At 40.8% G+C, this 10274-nt stretch overlaps 4 protein-coding genes across 6 annotated transcripts; 2 read left to right on the top strand and 2 right to left on the bottom strand.

Annotated features, from left to right (window-relative positions):
- The first annotated feature begins 237 nt into the window (after window positions 1-237).
- Window positions 238-1454, top strand: LOC108656218 (uncharacterized). Its single transcript, XM_018108214.3, has one exon. It carries the CDS (start codon window positions 366-368, stop codon window positions 1446-1448), a length of 1083 nt encoding a protein of 360 aa, XP_017963703.1. The 5' UTR covers window positions 238-365; the 3' UTR covers window positions 1449-1454.
- A 10-nt stretch (window positions 1455-1464) lies between these two features.
- On the bottom strand, window positions 1465-2132 carry LOC108656227 (uncharacterized). Its single transcript, XM_018108223.3, has 2 exons — window positions 1852-2132; window positions 1465-1787 (listed from the first exon to the last, which is right to left on the bottom strand). The coding sequence occupies exons 1-2, from the start codon at window positions 2113-2115 to the stop codon at window positions 1476-1478; spliced, it is 576 nt and encodes a 191-aa protein (XP_017963712.2). The 5' UTR covers window positions 2116-2132; the 3' UTR covers window positions 1465-1475.
- A 443-nt stretch (window positions 2133-2575) lies between these two features.
- Window positions 2576-6311, top strand: LOC108656209 (protein SPT2 homolog). 3 transcript variants are annotated; one of them, XM_089263977.1, is made up of 5 exons: window positions 2576-2803; window positions 3147-4391; window positions 4479-4755; window positions 5191-5400; window positions 5469-6311. In XM_089263977.1, exons 1-5 carry the CDS (start codon window positions 2741-2743, stop codon window positions 5558-5560), a joined length of 1887 nt encoding a protein of 628 aa, XP_089120103.1. In that variant the 5' UTR covers window positions 2576-2740; the 3' UTR covers window positions 5561-6311. The 3 variants fall into 3 exon arrangements, with proteins under 3 accessions (XP_089120103.1, XP_089120101.1, XP_089120100.1); XM_089263975.1 differs by having other exon boundaries at window positions 4446-4749; XM_089263974.1 differs by having other exon boundaries at window positions 4446-4755.
- Window positions 6312-6916: 605 nt separating this feature from the next.
- Window positions 6917-10226, bottom strand: LOC108656232 (scoloptoxin SSD14). Its single transcript, XM_018108229.3, has 3 exons — window positions 10181-10226; window positions 8432-9199; window positions 6917-7990 (listed from the first exon to the last, which is right to left on the bottom strand). The coding sequence occupies exons 1-3, from the start codon at window positions 10183-10185 to the stop codon at window positions 7045-7047; spliced, it is 1719 nt and encodes a 572-aa protein (XP_017963718.1). The 5' UTR covers window positions 10186-10226; the 3' UTR covers window positions 6917-7044.
- Between the last annotated feature and the right edge of the window lie 48 nt (window positions 10227-10274).

The following is a 10274-nucleotide window of genomic DNA, read 5'->3' as shown; positions in this document are numbered from 1 at the left end:
ATATTTCATGTTGTATCTTATGTTTAAAGAACAACAGAGCCTAAGAAATAAATTATTGGCGAACTCTACATATATATAAATATATATATATATGTATGTATGTATATATTAAAATAAATTAAAAAAAAAAAAAAAATACAAAAGTCTTTTGTGAACATCTTTGAACTTATTTGGATTAAGAGAGTTGGGCCGTAGTTCTTTCAAAAAGGCTCGCTCTTAAATATGCGGCAGCACTGTGAGTAATAATCGGGTTAACAGAACTGTTAAATAGGATCAAAACGATATCGATAACTAAAGACTGTTAACAGAATCTGCAGAAATTAAGAATTTAATGTAAATACCATTTGAAAAGGAAATGTATAACAATGGATGCGTATATCCGAAATGAGTTGACTGTGGACAGTGACTTAACGTTAGATCAAGCTGCACAGCATTCCGTCAAGCTGATTCTTTGGCTACTCGATTGCCAAGAGCAAATGCAAGTGGGACAGCCAAAACATCTTGAGCTCAGCCACACGGACATCGAGTGCATGTTTAAGGCGACATTATATCTATTTGAATGCCACGCCCAGCATGGTGACAAACTGGTAGAGGCTGTGCTTATGCAATGCATTCAAGCGCATGCGAGCATACGACAGTTCTACAATATCATTGAAACAGATCGTAAACAGTACATCCAGGAGCTATGCGCCAACATTATCAACGGTACGCGCAATGGCCACATACACGCGCCACTGTTATATCAAATGCACAAGGCATATGCGGAACTGCAGCCGGAGTGGTCTATAATCAAAGATATGGATTGGTCAGCCATAGCCAGGAACAGAGCTAACAATACGACGTTGGACGCTGCGACAGCAATGGAACTAAATGTCCACACGCTGCAAATGCGGCAGTTGGTGCGACGCATCTGCCGCCTAAGCACAATGCAGGACATTAAAATAGCACTCGCCCGTTCCATGCAGCTCATCCGAAACTGTGATCTCTGGCTGCAACTATTCCGTGAGCCACAAGAGAGTCTGCTATACACGCGCTGCTATATGTTACGGCAGATGATCTGTGATATGCTGAACGAGGGCGGCACAGCATGCTCGGCCAGCGTTTGTTTTGTACACAACATTTACAATTTCGTTGCCAGCGACAGCGGCTCTGGCAATCTCTCTCGGCTCTACTGCTGGCTCATGCACGTGCGCTTCGCTGGCGCGTTGGGCAGCTATTTGCAAGACTATTGGCAGCATCAGCGAGTGCTGCAACATCTACAGCTGGATGATATGCAGTGCTCCACCATGGAACTACCACTGGATGAGATGCTCTATTTGACACATTTACTGCTCAAACCCAAATCGCCGTGTCGCAGTCAATTCTATGGGCAGTTAAAGTCGCTGCCGTCGCCGGTGCTCGCGCAGCTCACGGACCTGCTCAATAAAGTTGCTTACGTCTACAGCTAAACTGAATTTACATCTCTTTTCTTTTCGTTAATTATTTGGCAAATATTCGTGTCTATCACTGACAATTTTTGTAACGTATTCTCCTTTCTCGGCCAGTATTTCCTCAATGTTCCGTTTGCCATTGAGATCGGTGAACCAGTTAAGATTGTCGGCAATTAGATGATGATTCGCACAGCCTTTGCAGGTGACAATAACGACACCTTTATTATAGGCCACCTTTGATATGGTCTCCATATTTCGGGTCTGGCACACTTTGCACGTATAGATTAGCTGCATCTTGGTCTGCAGCTCAGCCAGTGGTATACTATTGGTGGCCACGCGCTTATTGTGCTCATCTTGCTGTAGTAGATGCATATATATATATCAGTATATAGTGGCATTGCCCATATATTTTTATATTTACATTTTTTGCCTCGAGTTGATCGCTGAAGGATGCGCGCTGCAGGCACGTGTATTTGTTATTTGGTAAAGCTGTTATGGCCAGCAAATGGTAATGACGTTGGACAGAACTGTGTGTAGGATGCAGCAAACGTGTGGCGCCTGCTAAACTACTTCTACCGGCATTGGCATATAATTTGTACATTAATTTTAAGGCGCTCATTGTGGCTGTTGTGATGTAAACAATAATAACGAAATAAGAGTTAGATATGTCGATTACATTCGACATTTACCAACACTGGCAAGCGCCAAAATTTAAATAGGCTGTGATTGAGCTGACGAGACAACTAATATATGAGTTAATGCCTTGCATTTTTTTTTTATAATATATTTGTTAATGCATTCTATTTTGTTTATACAAAATGCATTCAACACATCAGCAATAAATTCATTTCATATCAAAATAATAAAAATAATTAGATTAATCGTTATCGATCAAATTATCGTCTGCAAGCGATACGGTTGTACAGGTGCAAGGTGTATCGACTTAATATTCCGTTATAAAACCGATACATGAAGGGTAAAATTAAGGTCTAATATATTCAACGTCATCAATTTGATTTGACATGCAATGTATATGCAATGTGTGTAAATTTTTACATATTTGCGATAGCACGTGCTCATCACTAACGAACACCGATATTTTTAGCACTACTACTTGTTAAATACTTGTTGTGATTCATCGCCATCAAGTGTCGACGCTCGTAGCATCACTATCCCTTAGTGTTTCTAGAGTTTTCAGCTGACAACGACACACGTCTCGAACAAAGAATTTCAACTCAAACGATTTTTATTCTTTTGAAAAGCAAATCAACAAAAAATAGTCGAAAATTTAATTCTAATTCAAAACCAATATGGATTTCGGTGCACTGTTGCACTTTGCCAAGAAGAACAACGATGCAGCCACTAAAGATGAAGTAAGTTTATAAACGCTTTCGCTATACAAATTTAGAAACTTCAAATACGGGTAAAATGCAGACATCTAATAATGATAACAGCCAGTAAACAGTAAACAACGCACGGTTACATATGGATAACGAGGTGCAACAACCACGGCGAACTGTTGCAATATGTTTACATTCACAATATGCATTTCGATCATACAATTGGGTCATCGATGACCAAAAAAAGAAAAAAAAATAACAAAACAACATATAGATAAATAAGATCTGTTGCTTTTCGTGGGTGGTGGACCAGATAATCTCACCCATTAACAGTGGCTAACGGTCTTCTATTATTTTTATTATGTTTTACCAACAGGGAAAATATTATAGCACTAAGTACGCTCCACCTAAAAAGGAAACCAAGGAAAGCAAACAGCTGTCCACCAATATACAAAAATTCCTAAAGAAACGCGAAGCTGAGGAGATAGAACGCAAGCGCCAGGAGCGCGAGAAGCTGAACAATTTGCTGGCCATGCGTGACGAGAAGTCAAAAAACAAAATACGTAAAATGCTGAAAGTCACCAAATCAGCCAACAAATCGGTGCTAGAGGATGCCAAGGACTGTGATAATTCGGCACTGAACGGTGCTGATCAGCCGGAGGGCGATGATTATGGCTACGTGTCGACAGAAGCCAACGCCTTTTATCAGAAATACATTGAGAAGGTGAAGGACGTGCAGGAGGATAAGGGCTTTGCGCCCAGCCGTCCACAATCTGTGCGCGATCTGTCTGGCACCAAGGAACGCGTCAAGGCGGCCATCACACGCGAACGCGAGGAGGCTAAATCAAATACACGCCAACGCAACAGCAATGCTACTCCTCGCCGTGAGAGGGACTCGTCGGTAGTGCGCCCTAACAATACTGGGGACAAGAAACTCTATGATCCGGAGGCCGAGCGCCGTGAAGATGAAAGCAAGAAGCGCGAGGAGGAGCAGAAGAAGGCCAAGGTCAAGCGACCCCCACAGCCACCGCCCATGGACTTTCAGACGTTGCTGCGTCTGGCCGAACAGAAGCAGCATGAGCCGGTCAACATTGCCATTCCGGAGAAGAAGGAGCCGGAGCGTCTGCTCTCCGCTCGTGAAAAACGCGAGCTTGAGGAACGTCAGAAGTACAAGGAGCAGCGCGCTCAACGCGACCGCCAGCGTGAATTGGAAGCCAAGGCCAAGGAGCAGCGCAAAGAGAATGGCGTCGCCAATCAGCCAGGTCGCATGGCCCTCAATGGACGCATACCAAAGCTGAATAAACCACCCACAGCTGGTGCTGGTGGTGCTGCTGCAGCTCCTGCAGCTGAGTCCAAAGTCAAGCAATCTAGTGATATCCTCAAGAAGCCAGGGCCCAGCAGCTCCAGCGCCAATGCAAAGCCAACAAATGGCACCAACAACAACAATGCTGCCAAGCGTACTGCAGCATCCGGTGCTGCTGCTTCAGCTTCTCTGACTATTGCCAAGGGCAATGCAACTGTTCAATCTCGTAATCCTTATGCTGCTGCCAATAAGAGTGGAGTGACACGTGAATTTCCGCCACGTGATCTATCCCGTTCCCGTGAAGTGGCGCGCCGTGATCTATCCAAAGCTCGTGACTTATCCAAGACTCGTGACTTATCCAAAGCTCGTGACTTATCCAAAACTCGTGAATTTCCACCACGCAACTTGTCCAAAACTCGTGAATTTCCACCACGCGACGTATCCAAAACTCGCGAATTTCCACCACGCGACGTATCCAAAACTCGTGAATCACGTCGTGATCAACCCAAGAACCGTGACCTATCCAAAGTTCGTGATGCATCCAAAACTCGTGCATTTCCACCGGCGGATATGCAGCGCGCCGCCCAACGTAAACCTATCGGATCGGGAGGAGCCACTGGAGCCGGTCGTCCACCACCGACAGCAGGACGCAAGCCAATGGGAACAGCAAACAAACGTAAGTGTAATCAATATTTACCCAAGTTGAGGATTTATTTGTGGAAATTCTTGAAATAATATACCCAAATTTTTTTTAAATTTAAGTAAGCTTTAAGAAAACATATTTTAATTAATATTTAATATGTGATAAATCCAAAGAAAATTCCCCTAAGTACTCCCATAAGTTGTCAAGTCTACTTCAATTTATTTATACAATTCATAGAACAATTATATTTATTCTTATTCTTCTTTTTTTTTCGTAGCTCCTAAGCCAGTTTTGACCTTTGTTTTAAGTTCTCAGTCAAAACTGTTGTTTAAGTATTGTATACTACTTATACTAAATAATATTAGTATAAGAGTAAGTATATAAATACAGGTCAAATTTGTTAACTCTGATCTTGGCATAATAATATCATATCATAATAATATCATATGATAAATATATAATTTTCGCATTTAGGTCGCATTTACGATGATGATGATTCGGAATATGATTCAGATTTGGCTGACTTTATCGATGATGGGGATTGCAACGAGGATATATCATCGCATATTCGCGACATATTTGGCTATGATAAGCGTCGCTATCGCGACATGGACGACGATGATGCTGAAATGGAGTCCAGCTTTGCTCAAGTGCAGCGTGAGGAGTTTATTAGTAAGAAATTAGGTAAGTCCAATGATGATTATATATACAGATGTCAGATGTGCCAGATTTAACTGTTTCTTCGGCTACAGGTTTACAGGAGGATCTGGAAGATATGCGTATGGAGGCCTTGCACAAGAAGCGTAAGATGGCCAAAAAGCGTTGTTCACGCATCGACGACTAGAAACACAAAAAAATCACTCGTGCTCTCAAATTACCAAGAACTCAAGAACACTGTACTGTGCCTGCCACTATGGAGGCGCCACATCGCAACACATTGCCGACGCCAGATGACCAGCCTGGACATGCCTTCGAAATCCCAGGACCAGCTTGGAACTGTTGCTCCGAGATGCACCTTGGGTTAATAATTTATTTTTGTTTCATTACTGGCGTCGGTTTAACCATAAGTTTGTTAACTTGTTTAATTTAATTAATCAATTCTTGAGTTATATAATAATACTGCGTTTATTTTAATCTTAGTTACCTTAATTCGGTGCCGTAGTTAAGTGTTAGACCAAAATTGTATATACAAGTGAAAAACATAGCAAAATGGATAGATAGGAAATAGGAATTTAGACTGTAAATATTCATGTCATATTTTTGCTAAGCCAAACTCAAATTTAGTGTACACTTGCAATCCAATTGAATATCTCAATTTGTGTTGTTTTTTTTTTTTTTTTTTGATACATTTATAAATCCCGTTACAACATGTCTAACTGTAAGTTGTTCCTATATACGAATCATGATATCACGCTATCATGGAAAGCCTATTTTGCTACTGCGATTTCTGTTAACAATATAAGTGCGTGTAATACATATATATATATATATATATAGTGTATAGTCTATATATTTATCGTCTATATATTATATATATACACGATGAATTTAAAAAATAAACAGAATTTTATTTATCTCTTTTGGATACATTGTTTAACCTCTGTCTTTCATTCAAGCTCTTCATATACATATATGCATACACTTTATGATCTTCTAATAGAGTACTCAATTTTTGGGTCCTTGTTGAATGGATGTAAAGAGAAAAATTCTATATAGGCTCTGTCTCTCTCTCTGCTGTAGTTGGTTTTCTGTATATTTCTCGATCTGTAGTATGCTCTTTTTAATTAGTTCCCTGTCTCTCTATCTCTCCCTCTCTCTCTGTCTCGTTCTCTGGTGCACACGCTATCTCTCTCTTTGACTCACTCTCGATTTTATTGTACTCGACTGCAAAGCTGTTTCTTATAATATCTATCCAACTTTCTGTTTGAGTTTACTTTTTCTATATACACATTTCTCTCTAACTCTCTCTCTCCATATCCCCCTCAAAGGCTCGTTTTCTCTTTCATTCTCTCTGGCTCTGTCTCTGTCTCTCTCTCTCTCTCTCTCTCACTTATAGAACTAGCACATTCTAACTTTACAGTCAGTTCTTATCGCACCTCTTGCTATTCGCTAACATTTCTTGATCGATTTTATCTCGTAATACCCTTAACTCCATCAACCCCATGGAACTAAGTGAATATTTAAGCTAGAGCTCTGAGACTTCATATATGAGTGCATAAATAGCAAAGGTATAAAATTTATTTTGAACTGTAATTAATAATAGATAGTTGATAGCTATACGAGATATATATCAATAGAGGTGTGTGTGCTTTATGCTGAGATCTCGGTTCAATTGTCATTGGTGGGCTCAACGACAACGGCGCTACCGATGCGCCGATGATCGCAAACGGGCTCTGGCTCATCTTCCATGTAGCCGATGGCTGTCAAAGCGGAAAAGGCTGCATCCTTGGGCAGAATGTTGACCTTGTGACCGAGATTGAGCAAGTAATTGATGGTATGTTTGGGCACATCCGGCTCCGCGTCGATCACCATGGGCAACAGATGATGGTACAACCGGCCGTTATTGACCGCCTCCTGGATGGGCTCGCGCATTACGAAATAGTGGAGAATCGCTTGTGCCACTGAGCCGATTATTTTGAAGCCACCGGCACCACCCACCACCAGCGCCACATTGCCGCCATCGTCGAGAACGATGCTGGGGCAGATGGAGGACATAGGACGCTTGCCGGGCTTTAGATAGTTAGCCGGACTGGCGGGTATATTGAAGGCATTATTTAGGCCCCGTTTCGAGAAGTTGTCCATCTCATTATTCAGTATGATGCCCGTTTGACGGGATCGCACCTTTGCACCAAAGGGCCCGTTGATTGTGCTGGTCACCGAGATGGCATCGCCATTGGGCGACAACACCGAAATGTGAGCCGTGCCATGATCTTCGACATTGCTGAATTTGGCCCCGTAGTAGGACATGTCCTCAAACGTTCGATCGTCCAAGATGAGCTTGCGAGTCTCAGCCGCAAATTCCGGATCGATTAGATCCTTATAGATCTTCCGCACCGAGGGCTCAAAGTGAATGTCACCCAATCGAGTACGATACCCAAACGCATGCTTATACGTCTCAATCAAGCGATGCCAATACTTGTCTCTGCTGCTCACATACATTGTTTCCATGACGTTCAAGATGAAGGCTAATACGGCTCCACTGCTGGGCAACGGCGACGTATACAGCGTATGCCCATTGTTGAGGCGAGCACGTATAGGTTTCTCCCAGCGCACACTATAGTGGAAAGGAAATATGTATTAATTAGTTGAATTGAATAACAAATGACCGCGCAGCAAATAACTGCAAATTTAAAACTATGTCTGGCAGCACCGCAATATTAAGCTGACTGAAGCTTATCGATTAATTATTGCAGCAACGTATTGAAATTGAAAATGTTATTTTCGTTTACAAATATCATTTAGGGCGCACAGTTAATTATAAAATATGAATACGTGAATTAATAACATAATTATTTAATAACAGTTCTTTGACAGCAATTCCAAATGACGCGGAAAACTGACATCGCTTCAGCACAAATTCAAATGGCAAACATCGATAAGTTCTCGGAGCAAAGCAATAGTGTTGTTAAACGTTAGTTAACAGGCGTTAGTCGTTGGAAGTGTGTTTTCGTTTGTCGATTTATCTAAATGAATACAAAATTATAATTGCACTCACTCATAATCTTTTAAATCCTGTTCAGTAATAATGCCACCCGTGGCCTTTATATCCTCGGTGAGCATGCGGCCAATACGACCACCGCGATAAATAACCTCTGCTCCTTCCATGGCAACAATTTCCAGCGTATTTGCCAAATCATGTCGATACATGATCTCGCCCTCCTTATATGGATCATTAGTAGCCGGATTAATAAAGATCTCTGACATGGAGATCTCATTGCGAATATGCTCCTCATTGTTGGCCAAAGCGCTAGCCAAATGGCGTGAGACCGAAATACCACGTCGACACAACTCTATGGTCGGTTCAAAGAGACGTTCCCAGGGTATCTTGCCATATTTTTGATGCAGTTTCCAGTAACCGTAGACCGCGCTGGGCACACCACTCGTTATTGCCCCGGTGATATTCTCCGGGCCAACGAACATAGCTTCCGTGGCTGCCGCTGGCGCCGTTTCACTTGCAATCAACACCTCCATGTGGCCGGTTTCCTTGGTGTAAATGGTGGCTACGAAGCCGCCACCCAAGCCCATACTGTGCGGCAGCACAACGCCCTCGCACAACATTGTGGCAATGGCTGCATCGGCCGCCGAGCCACCCTCGTCCAATACGGTGCCACCGATCTCGGCACAGCCAACGCCATTGGAGGCAACGGCACCAATACGACGTCGCTCCGTCTCGTTGTTCAGCCCAAAGATCAAGCCCACCGTGAGGCCCACAATCGTTAGCACCAGCAGTATCCAAACGACGGCATATTTCCTGCAGCAATCCCTGAGCGAATGGCAAACCAGAATTTAGAATTGAGTTATGCGTATCCAAGATATAGAAGAAATAGGGCGAATTACGTGATACATATGTATGATATGGCACACAGCACGGTGATCTGATATGATATATCGTAATTATATACGATATGTTCATGAAAGATTGAAAGTATGAAATCCCATAGATTGGACTACTACATGATGAGATAGGTACTCATATATGTTAAGATGCGATATACATTTGAGATGGAATATACGATCTCCTACTTTTTATACCTAGTTACAAATTATTTGATTTTAGCTGTATGATGTGGATGTGGATATATTACTAACTACTTATATGATGTAATCATATGTTACTATATATGACACGATATGGTATCAGAAGTAAACAGTTCGGGAATATGTAACAAGTAGCTAACTTTTATAACGCATAAATAGTAATATTATGTATATATATATATATATACGATATGATATATGATATATGATATATGATATAACAGAGTTTGGATACTATCTGCATGATACATATGTACATAGGTAATCACTCTAATAATCTATAATGTGTTATGATGACAATCTTCTCCTATGTGTGATGTGTATTAATAAATACAACACATTGGATGCATGAGATATTATATATTATATAACGATATGGAATCACATCTATATAACATGAGAGTTTTAACATATGGAACCAGCTATATATAATAATAATAGATTGAAACTTTTATGGAACAAATGAATAAACGATAAACACAAATATTTGAATGCGCTTAGGATTAGTTAGGTGTAAATAAGTCTATGGAATAGAAATTTTCTTTTGTTATTCAAAATTAAACAAGATCAAGAAGGAATATTTATAAGATTGGTTGCTCGATCTTTCACTTTATTTCTTTATGTGTACACATTATTTATTGGTCTTTCACTATGTTTCTCTATACACATATATGAAACACATACACACACACGCATTTTCACTTACGACATTTTGTTTATATTTATATTATTTATTATTATATATATATATTTAATTATATTATTTAATTTATTGAAAAAAAAAAAATAATAAACAAATT

The sequence above is a fragment of the Drosophila navojoa genome, chromosome X (assembly GCF_054131105.1).
Source record: "Drosophila navojoa isolate 15081-1374.11 chromosome X, UAZ_NAV_1.0, whole genome shotgun sequence".
NCBI lineage: Eukaryota > Metazoa > Arthropoda > Insecta > Diptera > Drosophilidae > Drosophila > Drosophila navojoa.
The sequence above is the reverse complement of the archived record's forward strand: the minus strand, read 5'-3'. Positions and strand labels throughout refer to the sequence as shown.